This window comes from Camelus ferus, chromosome 17 (genome assembly GCF_009834535.1).
Source record: "Camelus ferus isolate YT-003-E chromosome 17, BCGSAC_Cfer_1.0, whole genome shotgun sequence".
Classification (NCBI taxonomy): domain Eukaryota; kingdom Metazoa; phylum Chordata; class Mammalia; order Artiodactyla; family Camelidae; genus Camelus; species Camelus ferus.
The window spans coordinates 29,573,856-29,597,793 of record NC_045712.1 but is presented as its reverse complement, the minus strand read 5'-3'; the positions used below and the strand labels follow the sequence as shown (position 1 = coordinate 29,597,793).

General features: G+C 57.4%; 1 protein-coding gene across 1 annotated transcript in view; it reads right to left on the bottom strand.

The window, feature by feature from the left end:
• IQSEC1 (IQ motif and Sec7 domain ArfGEF 1) overlaps window positions 1-23,938 on the bottom strand; it is a 281,388-nt gene that overhangs the window by 186,684 nt on the left and 70,766 nt on the right. Inside the window, 1 exon segment of the mRNA XM_032458746.1 lies at window positions 11,203-11,232. Coding sequence (XP_032314637.1) covers window positions 11,203-11,232 — 30 coding nt within the window.

Genomic DNA, 23,938 nt, shown 5'->3' with positions numbered 1-23,938 from the left:
TGGAAGGACCCAAGCTGCTCAGCTGAGGACCGGAGGCCTCCAGGGGCGTGTGGCTGCCCCAGTCTCTCCTGGGCTGTCCTGGGCCAAATCATAGGGAGGCCCAGCCAACTTCCAGGAACGGCAGTGAGCTCCCTGTCCCTGGGGGCGTGCAAGTAGCTATGGAGGGCTGTTTCCTGACTTGGCAACTTGGCACCAGGTAGGGCACTGGGGGTCACACTGCTTTCAACGTCCATTTCAGGCCGGGATCCCTGCAGGCAGCATGGAGCCAGTCGTCAAGGACCCAAACTGTGGGGCCTGGCTTATAGCCAGGCTTCCCTGCTCTGTGACCCTGGGCAGCCATGTCCCTCTCTGTGCCTCAGTGTCTTCGTCTGTAACAGAGGAGCAGTAATGGGGCCCCCGGGGGCTCAAGGAGAGCTGTTCTCATCACCATCTCCATCATCACAGAGGAAGGGGGACAGGGTCACACCCCCACATCCACCATCTTGAGCCACAGCACACGCTCTCCCACGAAGCACACCGCACCCTGTCCCTGTCCCCACCTGGTCACGCTGTGCTGATGCTCTGAGGCCACGCCAGACCCGGCCCCGCCCCCCCGTCACACGTGTCCTCCCTGAAGCCCAGAAGCTCTCTGCCTCCCAGCCTCCTCGTCTGGCGTTACGCGGTCTCCTGTGAACAGGCACTCGGGCTCCTGCTCCTCCTCACAGTCCCCAGAGCTCCCAGCCGGGGACCAAGCACACAGCAGGTGCTCAAGGCAAATTCTCTACGAACACACTCTATTTAAGCCAGCCCTACAAGACACTCTGCAGACACTTAGAGTAAACGAGTGAACGAGTGAACAGTGTACCTTTCTACCGCGTCCTCCGTAAGTTTAATATTTTAGTATACATTAGAGTTCCTTTGCCTGTAAAACTGCGAGCTCTGTAAGTGGAGGGCCGATAAGAAATGGCATGGACAGGACCAGACACCCGGGAGTCCTAAATATCCCTCTCCCCAAACAAAGATTTCAGGGCCAGGCCCAGCCAAGCCCCAGTCTCTGCCTGCAGACTGTGCAGGGGGTTTGGTTGGTTTTTCAAATTAAGCCTTTAAACCTGTCAGCTTAGCGGGGAAGTTGTCAGTTCCGAATTCATCTTCCCAGCAATAATCAAGTTACACAGCGCAGGAGACAGCCTGTTCCCAGAGTTATTTAATTAGAATCTGCAGATATTAGCAGGGAAAGAGAGAGCGCAGAGCATTTCCAAACAAGCTGCGTGCATCGCTGGGAGCGTGTTGGGGTGGTGCCCTGGAAGGTGTCGGCTCCTGCCGCCTCAGCTGGGAGCATCCATCTTCACACTTTGGGTTTCCAGAGAAGCACCTGGGGCATGTGGAGGGGCGTGGGTGGGAGCTGGCTGTCACCCACAGAAGAGAGGGCTGGAAACCTCAGACAGCTGTGGTCCCAGGAGCTGCCTGACCAGGGGAACCACAAGAGATGTCCCCTCTGAGACCACTGTCCTGCTTAGGGTGAGGCTCGGCTGCTCTAACGAAGGCCCCACACAGAGTGGCAAATGGAAGTTCCCATCTCCCTCACCCTGATCTGGAGGCAGACAGCCCAGGGCTGGTCCAGGAAGCTCCTCCCCCTGATGCCCAGTCATCCCAGATTGTCCCCTGGCCAGGATGGGGCTCCCGCCTCAGAGCTCGGTGTCCGCTTCTCTCTCCTGGGACATCTCCTAGAGTCGGCACAAGTCTCTTCCCTTCCCGCCCTGGAGGGAGAGCGTGGCCACAGGACCAGCCTGGCTGCGGAGGCGGTGGGAGCTCTGTAGTTCGTGGGTGGCCACGTGACCAGCTAAAAGCTGGTGCCCAGCGCCCTGCGAGGCGGACGCGGCCGTCGGGAGACATGTGAGTGGGTGACTCTGCCCCACCCCTCTTACTGCTCCCTCCCACCACCCACCTCTCTCTGCCCTGAGGTCATGTTTTATGAAAGACTGTCCACCAGACAAATTGCATTATGCAATTCATAATTCAGGAAGCAGCTGGAAGTCACGGGCTGGGGGTGCTTTTCACTGCGTCTGCTGGCGGATCGCTGGCGGGGCTCCGTTCCTGACTCCGGGGCTCTCCCCTCCCAGAGCCCACTGGGCACCTGCAGCCAGAGGTGTCCTGTCCGGTGGAAGGTGACCCTTTCACTCCCTACTTATGCATCCAGAGGGGAGCCTTGGGCTCACCGTGCTGTGGTGTTTCCTGAAACAGTTCGGGACTCTCCCAGCCACCCTGCAGGTTCTGGCTGCCAGAGGGCGAGGCTGGTCACACCCTCTGGCTGCCCAGGGCCCCACCCTGGGGCAGGTGGTTTTCCTGAGGCTCCGGTATTGCTGGTATTGCTGCTGGTGCCGTGGGTGCAGGGGGGCCCCAGGCTGGGCGGGGGACTGGCAGGCTCTGTGGCCTTCTGCCCCGACTCCTGGTCCACCTCAGGCCGCTGACCTTCTTCCTGGTGGAGCCGGTGGGGATGAGAGGCTCTGCCGATGACTCACTGCTGAGGCCAAAGTCTGCAGTTCTCACTGTGTACCTCGTCCTCAGAAGCAGGCGTTCTGGCCCCAGCTCCCTGCGCCCCGTCCCCTCTGGTGGCCATGCTGCAGGGCAGAGACCAGCTGCCATGTGCCCGGGCCTGTCTTTCCTGTGGCCTGCAGGTCCTGTAAAGGGTTGACTGTGTCTCCTCCAGTCAGTCACCACAAATAACTTTGTGATTTTGGGTGATTTAAACCTTCATGCTGTGGTCTTCATGGAAAAACGCCTGGAGGCCAGAGGAGCTGATTTTTCTTAAAGATCTTGACGGGCACCTCTGTCCCAGCCAGAAGGTGCTGGGCCAGTCCCACTCCTGGGCACGTATCACGAGGAAGCCCTAACTTGAAGAGACACATACACTCCAGTGTTCACAGCAGCACTATTTACAATAGCCAAGACATGGAAACAACCTGAACATCCATTGACAGATGACTGGATAAAGAAGCTGTGGTATATTCACACAATGGAATACTACTCAGCCATAAAAGAGTAAAATAATGCCTTTTGTAGCAACATGGATGGACCTAGAGATGATCATACTAAGTGAAGTAAGTTAGACAAAGACAAGTATCATATGATGTCACTTATATGTGGAATCTAAACAATAATACAAATGAACCTATTTACAAAACAGAAAGAGACTCACAGACACAGAAGACAAACTTATGCTTCCCAGGGGGGAAGGAGAGGAGGGATAAGTTCGGAGCTGTGGATTAGCAGACACAAACTACTGTATGAACATAGATAAACAACAAGGTCCCACTGTACAGCACAGGGAATTACATTCAATATCTTGTAATAGCTTATAATGAAAAAGAATATGAAAAGAAAAATACATATGTGTGTATAACTGAATCACTACGCTGTACATCAGAAATCAACACATTGTAAATCAACTACACTTTAATTAAAAAAAAAAAAAAAAAGAATGTGAAAAGAATGTGCCGAGCCAACATCGCCTGGTGAAGTTACCTTGGCCAGTGGTCGTGAGGAGCTGGCGACAGTCAGTATGAGCCTCCTTGTCAGCAGGGGAGGCCTCGGGGAGGCCCTGCAGCGTGGTGACCTGCTGACTACGCCAACTGATCACACTAACTAACAGAGCGAACTATGCTTGCTAACAACGCCGATCACACTAACTATGCTAACTAGCACTAACACTGACGGTGCTAACTATGCTGACAAAACTACTGCCTAGACTAACAATGCTAACCACCCTTAGCAACTACACTAACTGGACAAACTGTCCAATTACATGAACAATTCTGACTGTACTAAAAATACTCACACTAAGGAAAAATCTAAGATAAAATGAGAAAATGAACAAAGAAAAAGGAAAAAAGAAAAATAATACAGGAAAAAATAAACAAACAACATGGAGGGGATAAAAGGAAAAAACAAGCTGATGGTGATGTGGTGGACGTCCAGCACCAGCAGGTCACCACACGCAGCTTCCTGGGCTGTAGGGACCGAAGGCCTGGCCGGCGTGGGCGTGGATAGGTTTCCTGTAATTCCATCCCAGGGGCGTCTTGTGAGGTCAGAACAAGAAATGGACCAGTCACGGCTGGGGACAAACCACAGTGGTTTCCTCACTATTTGCTCTCAAGACCCCGTTACTCTTAAAAATAAATAAAGGACCCAAAGAGCTTTGTGCTTATGTGGGCTGCTAGAGACTGATACTTACTTTATTAGGAATTAAGAGTGCAGGCGTCAGACTGTTGGAACTTCAGGATACTAACCTGTAATCTCACGGTAACCAGAAAGAAAAGGGCCACAGGATATACACCAAAGGAAAGGAGAAAGGCGTTAAAATGGGTCACCACAAGAACTCAGCAAAGAGCAAAATGAAACGGCCATGTAGGAAGTGAGGGACAAAAGCCATGAGGCGTATAGAAAACAAACAGCAAAATAACAGAAATAAGTCTTTCCTTGTCAGTAATTACTTTAAATGTAAATGGATTAAATTCTCCACGCAGAAGACAGACTGGCAGAATGGATGAAAACGCATGATCCAATCACGCTATCTTTAAGAGACTCATTTTAGTTCCAAAGACACAAAAAGTTGGAACATGAAAAATACAGAAAAATACAGTCCATGCAAACAGTAACCACAAGAGAGCAGGGTGGCTGTTCTAACTATAGACAAACAGGCTTTAAATCAGAAAAGGTCACAAGAGAAAAGAAGACACTGTACATTGATACGGGGCTCAGTACAGAAGTATAGAAGACAAACATTGACGCACTAATCACAGACCATCAAAATATATGAAGCAAAAATGGACAGAACTGAGGAAGAAACAGTCGGTTCTCCCTCCTAGTCGGAGCCTTCAGTGCCCCACGGTCAGCGATGGACGGAACAACCCAACAAGGCAAGTGAGGAAGGGGAGACTTGAACGAGACAATGAGCCACCAGATCCGACAGGCACACACAGCCCCACCCACCAACACACACACACACACACACTCCTCTCCAGCGCACACGGGGCCCCCTCCGGGACCGACCGTATGTCAGACCAGACGGCGGTTTACACCCCAGGAGACCACAGAAGATGGGGATCACACAGCGTGTCTTCTCCGACCACAGAGGGATGAGGTGAGAAGCCAGCAACAGAGGAGAAGTGGAAAGTTCACACGTTTGTGGGAAGTGCACAACACACTCTTCAAGAGCCCTTGTGTCAAGGAAGGACACAAGGGAAATGGGAAAGCACTTAGAGACGACGGAGAGTGGAACAGGACATACCAAACGTGGGGCGCAGCAGAGCAGGGCCAAGAGGGAAATTCTTATCTATAAATGGTTACATCAAAACAAGACCTCAGCTCAATACAGCTTAGGAAGGGAAACCCAAAGCTACCAGGAGGACGCGGACACGGAAGCCTAGAACAGAGACAACAGGGACCAGAAAAGCAACAGAGAAAATCAGCAAGAGCAGAAGGTTCTTCGGAAGGATTCACAAAGCTGACAAGACGGTCGGCTACACTGACAAAGAGGAAAAGAGACAAATCGTTACACTCAGAAATGAGCGTGGGGACATTATCACTGGCTGCAGAGAAACAAACAGGGTTGTAAGAGAGCACCATGGACAGCTGCACTCCCTACAGACTGGGTGACCTGGATAAAACGGCAAACTCCTAGACACACAGGACCCGCCAGGACCGAGCCACAGAGCAAGCAGCAATCTGAATAGACTCACAGCTGGTCAGGCGGCTGGATCGGCGATGGAACACAAACCCTCTAGACCCGACTGACGGCTCCACTGGTGAATTCCAAGTGTTTAAAGAACAACTTACTCTGATCCTGCTCAAACTCGTCCAGGAAAATTCAGGAGAAAGAACACTTCCTAGCTGAGCGCGAGGCCGGCCCTGCCTCGACGCCCCGAACAGCTCTGGCCCGCCCTCCAGACAGTCACCAGAGGCTGCTTCTGAGACAACCAGCCAGAATTCTAGATTCTTCTAAAATATCAAAGCCAATTCTTTGCCCAGCAACTCAAATCTGGTCCCTGTAAGGTCTGTCTACTTCCTGTGTCCAGGGACGAACAGCGGTGCTTCCAGAACGAGGCTGAACACACATGGACCCCACCCAAGGGCCCTGGCCCCCCACGGATGGGCCCAGAGTGGATGGGACACAGCTGAAGGGAGTGCTGGTGAACAGGAAGGCCAGCCTGCGGAAACCGCTCAGGAGATGGGAGGTCAGAGCCAGACCTGAGGGACAAGAAGGCTCAGGAAGCTCTAAGCAGAATCCCAGAGGAGGGAAGGGGGGATGGGAGAACCAGAATGGAACGTCCCCCAAGCCAGGGCATTTCCCGCCCAGGCAACCACCGGCTTCCCTCCAGCCTCCCCCCGGACTCCAAGGAGGTGAGGGGAAAGCAAGAGGACGTTAACTGAGCGCTACCACCTGTCACACACACCCCACCCACAGCCTAGCTGAGAGGCCCGTGGGCTGCGGGCTGAGGCCTCTGCTCCACGTCACGGGGGTGGCAGGTGTTCACTGAATCTCGTTGGGGCTTCATGCTCTTAGTGCTTCGCCCAAGGACATGCATACAGCAGGTGCTCACTACAGACTGCTGAAGGATTGTGAAATCTGAGGCCTGGCAAGCTCAGCGTCCGAGCCGTGGTGACAGCGGGGAAGACGAGGAGAAAGGATTTGGATTCAGAGTTGTGCCCCCCACCCCCACCCCGACGCCGTGCCTCTACTTCCATTTCTAAGAAATGTGTGCTCACCTCTGAGGCCACCTGCTCAGCCCCGAGTCCAGCACCTCCGGACAGGCTGCAGGACAGGGTGTCCCCAGCACCCCCGCCCATCTCTCTGGCTTGGAACCAGCTCCCAGTCTGTCCTGGGGCGAGAGTTCAGCTCTGTGAACCCAGCACAGCAAGTGTTCTCAGCTGCCTCCCTCTTTCTTTTTTTTTAAATCAGAGTATAGTCATTTACAACATATCAGTTCCTGGTGTACAGCACAATGCTGCAGCCACCCAGCTGCCTTCTGAGTCAGACATGGTAAGGACCAGGCCTGGAAATCTGCATTTTCAGCAAGTCCCACAGGCGATTCTTTTTTTTTAAATTTTTTATCGAAGTGCAGTTGATTTACAATGTTAGTTTCAGGTGTACAGCAAAGTGACTCAGATATACATACATACGTACTTTTTCCTTTTAGATTCTTTCCTATTATTTGTTATTACAAGAAATTAAATACAGTTCCCTGTGCTGTACGCTAGGCCTTTGTTGTTTATCTGTTTTATATACAGAGCTGTACAAAACCCTTTCTGACTCGGAGCGGTCGGGTGTTCCACACCCTGGCTCTGCGCTTGAAAACCACGTCACCGCAGGGAGGCTGCTTAGTGTTTCTCAGCCTCAATTTCCCAGAGCTGGACAAATGAGGCTAATCACCCTCACGCAGGGGCGAGGCCCCAACCCGCGGCGAACACTCGTTAAATGGTACGTATGTGACCACGAGTTCACTTCAAGGGGATGATGGAAGCCAGGGAGAAAAAAGAAAAGATAATGGCTCACCCCCAGAAAGCCTCCGCCCCCTAGCCGCAGAACCGGCACTCCTTCTGGGCCCTCCGCGCAGTTACTCATTCTTTTCAAACGCCAAACTCTGCAAACCTCTCCTCATCCCCCTCAATAAGTCATGAAAGGGCTCCAAGTCCGGGTCCTCCGGAGCCTCCCCTGAATAAGCAAAAAGCAGACACACACTCCCCGGTAACAAGGCGCAAAGTCCTACGTTTGCAAAATGGTCAAAAATGACTCATTGCGTTTGTGGAAAATGAATACATCTGATCTCGCACATGTTTTGCCTCGGGGAAGAGCAGTGCACCCGGATTCTCAAACAGCCTTCTCCTGACAAAAGCGTTCTCTGCTGCTCCAGGGGGCTGGACGGCCAAGCAGAAAGGGGCGGGGGGGGGGGGCCTCAGATCATTTGCGTCTAAAGAGAAATTACCTCACCACGCAGGGACCCCGGGGAGTGCGTGGGAAACAGGGGGCCCCTCAGGGACCGTTGCCCTCACGTTGAGCAAAGACCATCAGCTCACGCTGGCCCATGAGCACCTCACTTAGGCTAATGAAATCCCGGAGCCGTCTCTCTGAGTCACGAGAGGTGGTCCCTTCTGCCCAGTATTTGCAGGGAGGGTTGGCTGTGGGTTTGGGGGCGGCAGGGGTTCTCCATCGAGCGGGGTGAATGGTCCACTTTTCCTTTTCCCTCCAAGTTCAGTGCCTGAAAGTATTTACGGGTCCTGCATCCAATTAAACAAGCAGGAGTCTGCGCCTCTTCTCTGAAGCCGTCGTGCCGGGGCTGTAGGTGCCGCCAAGGTGAGTTCACCCCGCTGAGGCCCTGGGCGCCTGCTGTGTGCCTGGCGTGTGCTGGCCCCACCAGAAATGTCCCAGGGCCTCAACCCGGGCCCCTTACTCTGCCTGGGGGAGCAAGACCAGTGCTCATGTCACAGGACACAGAGCGGCATGAACGTAGATACCGAAGTGAGCACAGCAGCCGTGGAACACCAGGCGCGGACGGGGCGGGGGGCCGGTGGCACTTCAGCCACGGGGCCCCGCAGCTTCAGGGAGGCGGCAACTGGGGGGATTCTGGGAAAGGCGCAGGTTGCCCAGTGGAGGAGGTGGAGGAAACAGCCCAGGGTACACATCTACAAGCCAGAAGGCAGGCAGGGAACCAGTGGATGCATTTAGACGGGAGAGCAGCACCGTTTGGCGGGAGCAGAAGGTGTGGGGGGGACCTCAGCCGAAAACCAGGCTGCACAGGCGGGAGGTGCCGGCTGAGACATCCTGAGACTCGCAATGGGGACCCTGGCAGGAGAAGCAGGGGGTCCCCCTCAGCCCAACTCCCTCCAGGCGGGCCTGAGAGGGCAGAGGACCATGGAGAGGACACCTAGCAGGGCCTGGGCTCATTTCTGTAGGCAACCTCACAAATACTCTTCCCTCGAAAACCAACTCCGCAGCCGTCCTGGGGCCAGTGACCCAAAGCCGGGGAGAGGGAGCGGGCCAGATCTGAACAGTCTGGGGGCTGCCGGCCCTGAGCAAAGGGAGGGCCTTACTGGGGAGCCAAGGATGGGACGTGTGGCCCAGGCCTGACGCCCGTGTCGACAGCCCGGGGTGAAACACAGGCCCGGCACAGGACAGAGCCCAGTCGGGACCCGAACCCAGCACTTTCAAGTGCTAGCAGTCTGTCTCACCACGAGCCCTGAAGGTCTGGCCCCGGGAGAGCACCCAGCCACGTGGGCCGGCATCGTTGGGTGGGGTCTCCAGCCTTGAAGAGCTTACACACAGCCTTCCCTGCCCCACTGCCGGCAGAGCTCCCCCTGCCCGGCTCCTCAGCTCCGAGCGTCCCGCTGAGAACCGTCTGGCCCGAGCTGTGAACATATGTTCCACTCTGCGCACAGCCCCACCCGCGTCCTGTTCCCACCACGCAGCCAAGTCACCAGGCCCCGGGTCCTTGCATGAGCTGTCCCCCACTTCCCCCGCACGGAGAATCCGCCTCCCTCCTCAGGGCTCAGTTTCAACAGCACTGACTTCAAAAACCACTTTCTTGACATCCCTGCCGCCTCCCCCACCAGCCACACACAGGATGCTGAGGCGGAGGTTGGGGGGTGGGCCAGACGCTCGCCATCCTGCGGGTTCATTCATCCTGCACACACCTCCACATCTCCCTGCACCCCACGTGAGGAGCCCAGCTGAACTCTCCGGTCTCAGGAGATCTTGGTGAAGGGCCCCATCTCAGCCATCGTTGAGTGTGTCAGACAGAGAGGGGGGTTATCAGATCCCAAAGGGGCAAGGAGCGGGCCAGCGGGACCTCAGCCTCCTACCCCCGTGTGAATCCCCTTCCAACACAGTTGCATACCCCCAGTGACGGGAGGCTCACTACTCAGCAATTCCCCCCACCCCCCGCCACAAACAGTTCTTGATTTTCAGTGAATTTTCTGAGAGGTCATACATGGGTACCACTCACAGCCCAGCAACAGCACAGGGACCTTGAAAAGCCTGGAGGCCATTCCTGTCCCCACTTCCAGAGGGAACATTCTAACAGCTGCCTGTGTCACCTGCCACTGCTCATTTATGCAAACGTTATAAGTAAGAAATCACGTTCTTATATCTGGCTTTTTCTTACCCAAAATGTAACATGAGGCACACACTCTCCTGCACCTGGCTCTGTTTACAGACAGCACACCTTGGCCTCTTCCCCGACAGTGGCCAAGGGCGCCCTCCTCTCTCACGGCTGCCCATGCTCCAGGGTGGGCCTCGGGCCCCCCCTCAAGCAGCTTTTGCGGGCACTGGGCTGTCCCAGAACATCCACCGGGCCTCCTCCTGCACCTCCTGGACACCCTGAATCCCAGGGCATCTCCTCCAGCTCCTTCATGCGCAGGGTGACCACTGCCCCCAGCTGCTCCTGCTCTGTCTCCCCGGCTTGAGACCCCACCCGTGTCTCCTGGGCCGAGTGCCTGGGTACAGAACTGGGACTTTGCTGACTCCAGGAAGCCCCCAAGTATGCAGCCACCCGCACCTCTGTCTCTGGCTCTGCAGGCAGCCTGCCTGACACCCCCAGCTCCAGGCCCGGGACGAGCTCTTCTCTCCCCAGCCTGGTCACGGGAAGATGCGGATACCCCATCTGCTGCCAGTGACTCTGAAACTGCCTCCTTGCCTCTCATTCCTGCCCCTCTCCCACCACAGGCCACTGTCTGCCAGGCCCCACGGCCTTCCTGGTCCCCCAACTCAAGCCTTGAGGCTGGCCTGGCCCAGGCAGTGTCCCCAAGAAGGGTGGGGAGCACGGGGAGGTGGAGGGGTCTCGGCCGCAAGTCCGGGAACGTGCACATCAGTCTGCTCCGTGCACCGTGGAGATGCCTGCACCGTCAAGGCCACCGGCCTCCACCAAGGAGACTTGCCCCACCCGCCCAGCCTGGCTCCAGGGGCTGTGCGCTGGGAAGCTTCTGGTCCTACATGGGTCACAGCCCAGGAGAACCTCCATCAGCCCTGACGGGAAGGGCCACCAGGCCAGGTGAAGCCCCTGCGGTAAGCTGGCCCTCTTGCTCCAGGACACCAGCCAGCACAGCACAACCAAGGTGCCCGGGCGGTGGGCAGGGCCAGACCTCATCGGAGAGAAAGCAAAGCACATGGTTTCACCGGTGCCACCGCTCCCAGGACGCAGACACACGGACAGAGGCCAATGACACACATACCTGACACTGCGGGCGCTTTCTCCTTCAGACCTGCAACGAGAGAGAACACGCAATTAGAGTGCAGACGGTCCGCTGCAGGGGACCCGCGTGAGGACGCGCGGCCCGGGGCCCAGGAGTCCCCCCGCCCGGGGCCCCTCCTCCAGCCCTCAGCCAGCTGCCCCAGCCCAGCCCCGGCCACCCCTGGAAGCTTCAGGCTCCTTTCCCCTGACATTCAGGCCCCTCCCTGCGACTGTCATTGTTTTCCCAGGAGTTGTGGAGCAACCCCAGAGTTGGGGGGCTGTGGTTCCAGAACTCTGTGCACTGGGCTCTGGGAGACAGGGACTGAATGGACGAATGAGTGACTGAATAAACAACGGCAAGCCGTGCGGCCGGCCCCGCCGCCTCCCCTGCTTGGTATTTGCAGCATATTTCTCCACTCCCAGCTCTATTTTCAAGAACCCAGAAATCAATTACACGGCTTTACAAAGGAGACAAGCCTGAATGTCAAGAAACTGGACAATTAGATCGTATCACGCACACCTGAACTTTCAGAGACGAGGAAACACGCGGCATCCGTCAGCAGCACCGCCGTCCGCTCTAGAAACCAAGGGCAAGGGACTGGGGATTAAACGCACACAGCTCAGGGCTAAAGACGCGGCTGGGCTCCCCGCGCCTGCAGGAGCCAAGGGTGAGAGCGAGCGCGTTCGCGGATCTAATCCCTGGACACCCCCGATGGGTTTTATGGCCAGAGGCTGGGGAAGAAAAACACACTTAACCCAGAGTCAGGCGCCTTTTCTTTGGGCAAATTGCCTTTCTGGTCATCTTGCAGACTGGCTGCCCGTCCCCGTCAGCACGGAGGCCAGGGGACGCTTCTCCCTGCCCCAGCCGTGCTGGTCTCAGGAGACCGCCCTGCCCCTCCCCCACCCGCTGTGTCAGTGAAGACGCTGCCCCGGGTGCCTTTCAAGCTGGCGGACTGGCCGGCATGGGGCCGCTTCTGGAGGACGCTGCTGCTGGTGCCTGGATACTGCTGCCCACGCCTCTCGTGGTGGCCGCACGACACCTGCCACGGCCACAGGCCACTTCCTGTCTCAGCACAGGCACAAAACTGGAAATAATGCCAAGGACAGTGATGAGGAGAGACACTCCTTATTTGGTCCTAAGTTCCAGGCCCTGGGCTGGGCTGACACATGGCATCAGTGATCTTCACAGCCACCTGGCAGGTCCGGCAAGGTGCCCCTGCATAGACGGGGGCGGAGGGTCCCGGAGGCTGTGTAAGTGCCGGTCACACGACTGGCCAGCGCCCAGGTGCATTTTGAGCCCAGACTTGCCAACCCTACCCGCTCAGCAGCCAGCAAAGCAGACTCTCGTGTAGAAGTCTGGGCAGAGGTGACGGGGGTGACGGAAGGGGACACAGGGCTTGCAGGCGCTCCTGCTGTGTGACTCCTGACCGGGGACTGGCTACCCAGGAGCGATACTCTGATCTATAAGAAATAGGTATTTGGCCACTCAGATGGCCAGAAGCCACTTCTCAGATGTACTGAGTCCTCACCCACAGTTCCGGCGCCCGGCATTTCCTGAGCAGTAAGAGCACCGGGAGCATCACGTGTTACAACGTGTGGTCTCTGGTCTCAGCTTCGGAGCCGTGAAGGTGAAACGGTGTCCTGTTATTCACAAGCCCCTTCCACCAGGACCGGTTCATGTTGGGGAGGTGACTCAGGAAAGCACCTAAGGATGGGGCTGGTCGCCAAGGGAACCGATCCGCGACCCGAGGGTGGAGCTTTCAGCCCCGTCCCGACTCCTGGGAGGGGAGGGGGGCTGGAGGTCGAATCACCCACAATGGCCAATGATGTGATCAGTCACGTGTATGTAATGAAGCCTCCCCCAAAACCCAAGAGGACAGGCGTCAGCGCTTCTGGGTCTGGGAACACGAGGAGACGCTGGGACAGCTGTGCGCTCAGAGAGGGCACGGGAGCTCTGACCCTCCCCACAGTGCGCCACCTGGCTGTTCCTGACTCACATCCTTCTATCATAAGCCAGTCATCTGGTGCATACACCGGCTCCCTGAGTTCTGTGAGCCGCTCCAGCAAATGAATCGAACCCAAGGAGGAGGTGTTGGCAGCTTCTGATTTATAGCCTGGTGGTCAGACGCACAGGGAAATACCCAGGTCTGCGACTGGCACCTCACGTGGAGGCAGCCTTGTGGGGCTGAGCCCTTCCTCAGGGGGGTCTGACACGGCCTCCAGTGGACAGTGGCAGAACTGGGTTGAATTGTAGGACACCCGGCGTGTGCAGGACACACGTGCGCACATCGGAATTAGGAGCTGGGGCTCCACAGGTGAGCTGGCGGCGTGAAAACTCGCCCTCCCCCATACTTAGCACACAAGCACCCTCAGTACAGGTGCTGGTTTATAGGAAAAATTGAAAAGAAATGCGAAAGGCGGAAGGAGTCGGGGGACAGATGCCGTAAGGCCAGCCGCGAGCGGGTAACGGCTGAAGCTGGGTGCACGGCGGGGGTCTTCTTACCGCTTTGCCTGCTTCCGTGTATGTTTGACGGTTCCCCCAAGAGAAAGTTGAAAACACAAAACACAAGAGTAGGTGAGTTGGGGTGCCTGCATTCCCAGACTCCGGCTAAGTCAGGTGGTGAGTGGGACACACGATAAACCGTGGCTTCTCAGAGGGGGGCTCGGAGAGGCTGGAGAAACCGTCCCCCTCCCCCCACCACAGCCACGGCACAGAGAGGGATTCGAATCAGACCATCGTCATGACTGTGGCATCCCTCTGGGTGGGACCCCTCAGCGAATCTGCGCAAAGCCACGGGCCGCACTCCAGGAAAACGCACACGCTCACGAGCACCTCCAGGCACGTGCGCCGGCCACACGCGGCGGCGTTTGGCACAGCTGGCTCTGACTTCGCTTGTGCGTGCCCCAGCCCCGGGGCTTAACTACCTGGGGCTGTGCTGGCCTGGGGAAAGAGCTGGCCAACGCGCACTTCAAGGTCAGGAAGATAAACAGCCCAGGAGACGATGCCGAACAGAAGCGGTGGTGTGTTCCCTGCAGCAGGTGGCCGGGAGGAGACGAGGTCCCCGTGTCACTGGGCCGGGGCTGGGGTGGGAGGAATTCTGAGATGTTGGTCAAGGGTGAAAGGCCTAGTTCTGTAGGACGGGTGAGTCTAGAGAGGCAACGCCCAGCAGGATGACTGCAGCTCCTAACACATGACGTGCCGCGGACGCTCCCCAGGAGACAGACACAAGGTGCACACAGCGCCACAGAAAGGACAATGTGCTAATTAGCTTGATGGTAGTAAGCCTGAACTCCTGATTTATACGCCCCCATTTCCCCCCTCGTAACCGTAAGTTTGTTTTCTATGTCTGTGAGCCTGTTTCTGTTTTGTAAATAAGTTCAACGGTGTCTTTTTAAAGATTCCACATTTAAGTGATGTCATATGGCATTTTTCTTTCTCTTTCTGGCTTACTTCACTTAGCGTGATGATCTCCAGGTCCATCTGTGTTGCTGCAAATGGCATTATTCCATTCTTTTTTATGGCTGAGTAGTATTCCATTGTATAAATATACCCCAGCTTCTTTATCCAGTCATCTGTCGATGGACATTTAAGTTGCTTCCATGTCTTGGCTATTGTAAACAGTGCTGCTGTGAACACTGGGGTGCACACAGTATTTTGAATTAGAGTTCCCTCCAGATATATGCCCAGGAGTGGGATTGCTGGATCATAAGGTACGTCTATTTTTAATCTTTTGAGGAATCTCCATCTTGTTTTCCACAGTGGCTGCACCAATGTCAGGTCCTTTTCCGCAGGGAGGTGCCCTGACAGCCCAGGGCGTTCGGTGCAGGCTCCACCTCCCTGCCCCCCTTCTGAGGGGTGTGCCTTAGATTCTGTGCTTTCTTACCCCATGGAGCCATGTCCAGTGCCAAGAGTCACCTGCTTTCTTCCCACAGGACAGTGCCCCGAGACGCTGGGATAACGGGCTTGGGGCCGCTTCGTCCCTCCCCTCCGAAGGAGCAGTCTCGGGGGGTGCTTCCTTTCAGTCCTGCAGAGTCAAGCGGCCGAGGCCTCCCCTGGCTGCTGGTGCCCGTGCGCCACCCGTGGGAGCGTGTGGGGCACCGTCCGCAGGGGACTGCGGCTGTGGGGGTGTGCACACTTTGCTTTGTTCTTAGCTGCTCCTGGACAATCCAGCCACGCTGATTTCCTGGGTGTTCTGGGTGCAAGAAAACCAACAGGGTTTTCAGATATTCCCCCAAAAGGCTGGGGAGCCAGACCCTCCGCTGCGCGCTCCCTGTCCTGCGGGAGGAGTCGTGGGCTAGGTCTCTCTGGGCTCCGAGTCCGTCAGCCTCAGGGAGAAGTACGACAGCAGAGTGTGGTTCCTCTCGCGTTTTGTGGCTCGCGGGGGTGCCAGAGCCGCTCCCCTGGATCCAGAGCTCTCACCAGGGTATTTTCGTCTGTAGGTGGTTGTCAGTCAGTGTTTCCATGGGGGCCTGCGGGCTGGGACCGCCTATTCTGCCATCTTAAACCCTCGAGGCCTGAGGGGTCTGGCCCTGCTCACTTCTCCGCCCTCCTCAGCTTCCAGCTTGCTCCCGGCTTGTCCTGCGCCAGCCCCACATCTTCCATCACCTCCCTCGCACACCAAGCTCCCCAAGCCCAGCAGCTCGGTAACCCCTGCTCCCTTTGCCTCAACGCCTCTTCCTGGCTGTTCACCCACTGGCTCCCTCTCATCTCTGGATTTCATTTTCAGCACCAGCTCCTGGACGGGCTTCTCCTGTAACCGTCCCCAAACCCGGCCACGATTCTCTCCTGCACTACCCCATTCTTCCTTCTGTGTACCTGTCACAATCTGGTCCGCCTGGTTACTGTCTGCCTTCCCCAGAGAAGGTCAGCCCCAAGAGGGCGGACGCTGTCTGTCCTGTTCATCACCACATCCCTGCCCATTCCCAGCAGATTTATTTTCAAGCAAAATGTCAAGCAGTAACACAGCCCTCGCTGTGCCAGGTGTCACGCTCAGATCCTCCCTCCCATCTGCGGGTATGTGGGGGCTTCTGGCCGTAAATAACCCTGCAGTGGGCGTCTCCACGTGCACCATCCTCTGTCCCTGCCTCTGCTGGTTTTGGTCAGTTACAGCTCAGAGGTAGAAATACGGGCTCCATCAAAGAGCACGAATGTTTTAAGGCTCCTTTATGCACACGGCCACACTGCACTGCAGACAGCCCGACTGAAGACCCGACACGAGTCCCCACCCTGAGCGTGAGAGTGAAGGGACGAGAGACGCGCCTTCAGATGAACAGCGCACATGCACTGGCTGGGGACCTGGATAGAATGCAGATTCCGATGCAGGAGGCCTGGGGTGGGGACTGACCTGCTGCCTCTCTAACGGGCTCCCAGAGTGTCCCCCAGAACCCCTCGCCCTGCCTGCTCCTTCCTGCCAGTGTCCGGGCTCCCCGCCGACACAGCCCCGGGCACCGGTGCCTCTGCCCAGACCCCGGCTGCCCAGGCCTGCAGCCCCAGCAGGAAAGCCTGCTCTTGTTTCTGCGCTGCTTGCTGCGGGCCTTGTCTCCACCCGGCTTGCAGCTCCATGGCCCCTGACGTGTGTGTGGTTCCTAGCGGTTCTGAGCGGGGTTTCCCAACTAGGTGTGGGGTGACATCACCCCTTCAGTTCCCAGGACGTTCCGCCGCCCTGGCTGGGGTGGCGGGCACCTGTGGCTCTGCGTCCTGCCTGCCCTCTGTCTCCTCATCTTATGCCAGTGCTGTCTCTTTCCTTCTGAAGACCCACCCCCAACCCCTGTTGCCATCCCTAGTCCGTGTGTTTTAGGGGAAGTTAACCCTCTGTAATACCAGAACCAAAAGGTGAGCACATAGCCTAGGCCTGGCCAATCAGCAGACTTCACCTCTTTCATTTCAGAAGCCTGTCCAAGGGTGGTCATGTGACCAGGTCCCGGGAACCCTGTGCCTGGACTTGCAACAGAGCTACTGTGGACGAGAAGCTGCCTCCCCTCTGGGGGCTGCCGAGGCCACTACATGCAGCTAACTGACCAGACAGGGAGGCCAACACGGAAAGCAGGGCTAAGGTAACAGCCAGTGTCATAGTTTGAGCCCCTGGGTCAAGCTGGACCTCAAGCTGACTTGATTTGGATGGGGGTGGGCCACAGTGGAGCTAAGACTAAAGCCATCAAAGCAATGCACCAGTTGAGCACTGAGGCTTCTGTGTCAGGGTGTTCAGCACAAACTAAGGAGGGAAGAGAAACCCCACAGGTGTCCACACGCACACACGCACCCAGACATGCTGGGCGCACACAGTCTAGGCCAGAAGAGTGGGGGCCGTGGTGGGGGGTGGGGGATTGCAGCCAGCAGAGAGGAGGGCTGCTCCAGTCGGAGGAGAGGTTTTACCACTTTGCCGGCATCTTTGTGTGATACTCAATCAGCTTCAAAACAAAGAATGAAAATACGAGACGCATTAGCTGGCTATTAAGTAGCATAACGGGAGCGTGAGTCAAAACGGCATCTAAATACGGCACAGCGGCCCCTCCAGAGACTTCAGACAGCCTCACGCCTTTCACGGCTCCCCAGGGAGGAGGCCCTCCCCGTCTTCGTCATGTTAACGTCCGGGGCCTTGGGGTGAAACCACTGGTGGGGGGGGGGCGGGCCACAGGAGACGTCCAGCAAGGTCACACAGCCCTGGGCGGCGGAAGGCGGACGCGCAGGAAAGGCTGTCCTCCTAAAGCCCGGGGCCAGGCTCACCACCAGAGGTGGGTTTCCTGGGATGCTGCGGAGGCTGAAACCACCAGGCCCCACTTGTATGGCCCCTTCGGAGACCGGACACGAAGCTCTGGGTTCTTTTTCTTGAAAAACGACCCCCCAAGCTATACCCGTTGGACGCTCTGCGCCCCCCAAGGCGTGGACCCACAGCACCCCAAACAGACCTGTTTTGCACTTCCTCTCCCCAGCCTTTCAAGAACCCCAAACCCAAGGGCGTTGTCATAAACTTGAAATAGGTACTGAGAGGCCTGCTTCCAGGGTATCTCTGCTCGTCCTCATTTGCAGTTCCTTCCCGGTTTCTGATGATTTAGACACTTGTTATGCAAACGACATCTACAGAGACCCATTCTGTGAAACGCCTACACGCCTCTTTGAAGGTCTTCTGCGTCTGAAAATAAAACGAAGTCCTCCCCTTCTGCCTAGGCTGGGGCTGGGGGTCCCCGCCTGCAGGCAGGGAGCAGCCCACAGGAAGCCCCCCGGCCGCCCAGCCGCCGGCCTGCAAGGGCAGCCCCCACCTCTTGGCCTTGGGGCGAGCCTGTCTGGGCTGGGGGAGGGCTGGGGGCCACGGTGACAGGCTCCGGGGCTTGGCCTGGGTTCAGTTTCCACCCAGACATCCCCTCTTGGCCCCTCAGGTCTTTTTAAACTTTCAAGGGCATCTCCACGAACAGACTGAAGGGACACACCTGCCCTTCGCACCCCCACAAGCTGGCAGCACTGGAGAAGGCTGTGGGGGCTGCCCACAGCGGGCTGCTGCCCTGCCCAGAACCACTCGGGGCTTCTCACCTTCCCGACTACCTGGAGCAGGGCACTCAGCATCCCTGGGCCTCTGGATACACCATCCCCCCAATATTAAAGAGGACCCCATTATCTCAGAGTTACCCGACAGACGCTAATGACCACAGAGCTGCTTGAAAAGTAACGGTGATGATTGTTACTACGTTTTATTTTAAATTACCAACCATTGTAATTATTTAATTAATAATTAATTATCATTATTGTATCAGCTAACATTACTCAGCACCCGCCACACACCAGACTCTGAGCTAATCACTGTCCAGGCACTAACTCGATTCAATCTCACTGTACTCTGGGAAGACACTAGCACGTTTATTTCATCTAAGCTTGTTGTAATTGCAAAAGGAAGGTGTGTTCCTTGGAGCAAATTTAACAGCACAGAGGTGTGCAAGGAGCCAGCTCAGTCTGCCCTGCACCCGCCGCCCGCTCCCTGTCCATCCCGGCTCCGTCCCCACTCTTCCAGCACAACAGGGTGAGCAGCTTCATGCGTGAAGCCTGTCCTTATGCCAGCACATGCAAGCACATATAGGAAGGCTCAAGAGAATCAGCCTCCCCATTTTGTGATAAGGAAAATGCAGCTCAGAGAGGTTAAGTGACTTGCCCAAGGTCACACAGCAGGCAGGTGGAAGAGCAGGCAGTTACTTGACATCCAAGTTTAACGGCAAAGCCTATGACCTTACCCACTAGCCTCCACTGTCTCCGTGAATCACACCAGCTTTGAACAAAAGGAGTAATAATAGTCCTAACAGGAGGAGCCAGCAGAGCACATTCCCTGAGCACTGATCGCGGCAGCATCTCAGATGCACCGCGCACACCCCCCTAGACTGCCCCAAAGCATTGTGGGTTTGTCCTATAATTTGCATAGCCTCTCCCCCATTTCACAGACAAGAGAACTGAGGCTTCCCCAGGGGAAGCCACGGGCCCAGGTCACACGGCTAAAAGCAGTGACAGACCAGGAGTCAGACGCAAGCCTTCTCTTTGCAAAGTCAGCCAGGAAGGCGGCTGGGCGGGAAGGGGCAGAATTTGGCCCTGAGCCAATGGGCAGAATGGCCACCATGCCCCTCCTGAACTCACATGGACTTTCTGCAGTGCCTCCCACTGGGTAAGTTCCCACACTCCTTGCTGAATTCCTGAAGTCCAGCAGGGCACCCGTGCGCCCCTGACGAGGGATAAACGCGTGTTTGGGGAATAGTGTTCAGTGAGTCATGTGTTCTCTCAGCAGGAAGGCTGAGCTGGGCTAAAGGGAACCCTGGCGTGAAGGTCTCCAGGGAGGCCCTGGGGGTGAGTGGGGAGTGTGGCAGGGCAGCTGGCAGGGCACACCGGGATGAAGGTCAGTGGAAGACAACAGGGAACCAGGGAGAGTGACAAGCATTGTCCTCTGAGTTCACAGTCAGACCTCACGATTTCACACAACAGCAGACACTTCAGGAACAGACCCATCGTCTCCGTGGGCGATGCGGCTTCCTGCCGCCCAGAGTCGGCCAGTGGGGGAGGCCGAGGTAGGACCCACCACTGTGTGCTGGGGGCCGCCCGCAGGGCCCACTGTCACTGCGAGCCCTGCTGGTGCGGGTGAGGACACATGGACCCGACTCGGTGACGGGGCTCTGGGAGCCACCGCTCCTCCCCGCTGCCCAACCTAAGCCTCGAGTTCCCCGTCTGTAATACTGGGATATCCAAATCCAGAGAAGGAACGAGGAAAGGACTCTGGGAATAAGGCAGGAACAAATTAAAAATAAGCAAATCTGCACCTCTGGGCTTGATGCAAGGCAGGTGGTGAAGTAAGTGTTCGTGAACAAAGAAGATGATGAACGAGCAAATGCCCCTTCCTCCCTCACGTGGCGGGAGACGCAAGCTCAGGGAGTCCAGACGGTTTCTCACGGCCTTGTTAACTCTTCTGTGAAGAGCGTGCATTTCCCGCGAGAGGAGGGGCGGGGACGCTCTGAATCAGGGCGCCACCAGCAGGGAGCACACGTGTTTCAGAGAGCCCGTTGGCCCTGACCGCCCCGGGGCCAGCGTGCGTGATGACACCGGTCATCCTGGCTCTCCGCTCCGGGGTAAGAAGCCTAAGACACTTCCTCTGTCAGCGTTCAATCATCAAACGTACCTGCGGCAAGACAACGGCTACCCCCTGGATCCGGCTGAAGGCAGCGAGCCGGAGCCTTAGAAACGGCGCCATCCGGGCCCCACCCTCTTTCAATGCTCCTGCTGTCCCCTTGGCGGGGATTACGAACTCTTCGGGAGCGACGAGGTTCAGCAAAGGAGGACGGACTTAGAACGAGGATTACGCGTCCAGCCAGGCTCCACCCAAGCCCGAGCAAGTGTTGTATCTTCATCACACAACCAGGCCGGCTTCTCTGCTGGAACCTCCTCCCAGCAGACCGCCTGGACGGCTCCAGGGATGGCGTGGGATGGGTCCTTGTCAGCGGGATCTGGAGTTCTGGAGGACCGTTCCCTTAAGGCATTGTCTCAGCCACCAAAATGAGCCCAGCCTAGAGCACCTGCCTGAAAATGAAAATGGTCTGGTCTCAGGTGGTGGGTGGGGGTGGGGGTGGGGGTTGGGGGGAGTCCAGAGTGCGTCCGGTGAGGAGTGGCCAGCGCAGCGGCCCTCGGTCGGCGCAGTGGCCCCATGGCAGGGGAGCAGGTGGAGTCAGGGCCCCCAAGGGAAGTGACGCCCCCCAGCCCCAGGGGATGGACTGTGGTCCTCCGTCACGAAAACTACAGGCATCTCAAGATGGATGGCTGTATCTAAAGATAGAGCTCTCTGTCCCTGGAGGTGTGCGAGAGCCTGGGCTGCTGGACAGGTCGTGTGGGGGTAAACGAGGGCCTGGACTGTCTCCAAGGCCCCTTCAGCCACCAGGAGAAGCCGAGACGCTAAGATCTGACCAGTCCCCCTGTTAAAGCAAGTCCTGGCCAGTCAGTGACAGGTGAGGGCGAACTGTGCTGCGTAGGTAAAGGAGCTCCACGCCACACGTGCTTCTGTCTGTCGGTCCCTGTCATTTCACAGGAAGCATCTGCAAGGCCCAGCTGGGTGCCCGGTCCTGGGATCTCAGCAAAGCTCAGCAGGGAGCCGCCTGCCCAGGGCTGGGTGTGCCCGAGGCTCCCGGAGGGGACACAGCTGGTGGCAAGTGTCCAGGCCAAGGGGCCACCGGAGGCAATGAAAGAGGCTTCTGGGAGGAGACCGGAGGGCAGCCACCTCCTAGACAGGGACAAAAGATGAGCGTCCCCTTCTCCAGACCCAGGCCAGGGGGTGGCTGCACGGGATGCGCAGCCCCCCTGCTGCAGGCATCTCCTGTCTCACCACAACTCTCCTGTCCTAGATCCCTCCTTCCCAGCGGAGTCCTCCCAGGACAGTGGGGTCTCAGCCTCCGGGCTGCCGAAGCGGGGCGCTGAGGGCAGCTGCAGCCACGGCCGGGAGGTGCTGGAGCAGGGCCGCACACAGCAGGTCTGTCTTCTACAAGCAGCAGCTGAATCAAGGAGAGGGGCTAGAACAGCGATGCTGTGCGTGGGACTTAGTGCTGAGAAAGACTGTCCGGGCAACAGGGAGCCATGGCAGGCTCCTGAGCAGACGAGTGACAGGGTTAAACGGAGCTCCAGGAGGAGCACTTCGCCCTCCGGCAGCGGGGTGCGATGAGGACTCGGAGTGGGTGAGAACACAGAAATCACAGCGACCACACGTGCAGAGGCGGGGCGGAGGGCCACGTGTTCTGAGGTCTCTGTACCGGTGACCTCACTTTTTCCTCACCTGACAGCTCTGCAGGGTGGGGACTGCTGTTGTCCCCTTTGTACAGACAAGCAAAGTGTCCCACGAGGTCACACTGCGGGCATGTGCTGGCCCCGGGCTCCATCCCCGGGTCTGCTCTGGGCTGGTACATCAAGCCAGACGGTGTCTCCCTAGGGAAGTCCCTCAGCCTCCCAGGCCTCAGTTTCCCCATCTGTGAACCGGGAGTGATAAATGCTCACCTCTCAAGGTGCTTCCCTTGGACCCCAGAGTCTCCGTGTGATTTCTCCACCGCACGGCAGGCCGAGACTGCCCTGGAGAAACCCTCCTGTGCCTTGTTACTTTCAGGAGGAAGAGAAAAAAGTCCTCAAATGATGTCCCGGAAAGGCCAGTTTTAACTCAGCTCCCTGGCATTTTGAGTTTTTTCGCTCCCCTAAGAATAGTCTGGAAGGAATTAACTGGCGTTGACCCAACCTGGGGAGTTGCCAAGGGCTTCGGGATTCTCTGCACGTTGCAGCCCTGGATCACACTGTCACCTTGAAACAAAATCCCGTCCTCTCTTCGGTGGACACCTGGCGGGCAATCTTTAATGTACTCCGGCCACACTGAGTGAGTGAGGAGGTGGGTGGACCCCGAGGCTTTGTGCCCCTGCGGCCCCTCCCACTGGTCCTGCTGAACCACGGACCTGTGCCCACCCCCAGAGCCATGGGCCCGGCAGCCCTCCACCCCTGGCCCCGAGCCCTGCAGGCGACAGGCATGGACTTGGCACCTAAGGCAGCCCGTGTCGCCGGCCCTGGGCACCAGGCCCAGGGCAGCCTCACCCAGCTGGATGGAGGGCCCTCCTGCCCCCAGAGGAGGACAGAGCCCTGCACAGGGTGGGCTGGCGAGTCCTCCTCGGGTCTAGAGACAGCCTGGACCTCCCGGGGGCTCTGAGGCCAATCCCAGAGCCTCTAGCTGTCAGCCTGTGCTGTGCTCCCACCCCGGCGGCCTCGCCCCTGCCAGCCTCCTGGAAGGCTCTGTCTCCTGTTTCAATCTTCCACGAGAACCAACGTGGGCTGGAAACCAAACCCACGGTCAGCACCGAGCTCCCTCCCAGCCTCGAGACCCGGGTACCCACCGGCTGCCTTGGTACGTCCACTCGGAGGTCCAACAGATGCCCCAAACTCGCCTGGATGGTGAGCCCACCATGGCCTTCCCCTCTCCGCTGGGGCCCTGTCCACCTGTCCAGGTGCTCTGTGCCCCCTGCCTAGCGGGGGTCCGGGTTCTACACCCGCAGGGACAAGGCAGGAAGCATGGGAACCCACTGTGCCGTCTCCGCACCAGGGCTGAGCAGAGAGAGAGCCAGCACCTCCCTGACAGATCACAGCAGCAGAGGCGAGATGGGACAGGGAGGAGGGAGGGCACAGATGTGGGGCCTCCCTCCGCGAGCCCGAGGCTTGGGACACAGCAGCAGCATCTCCTTTGAGCGCGGTAACCCCGGGG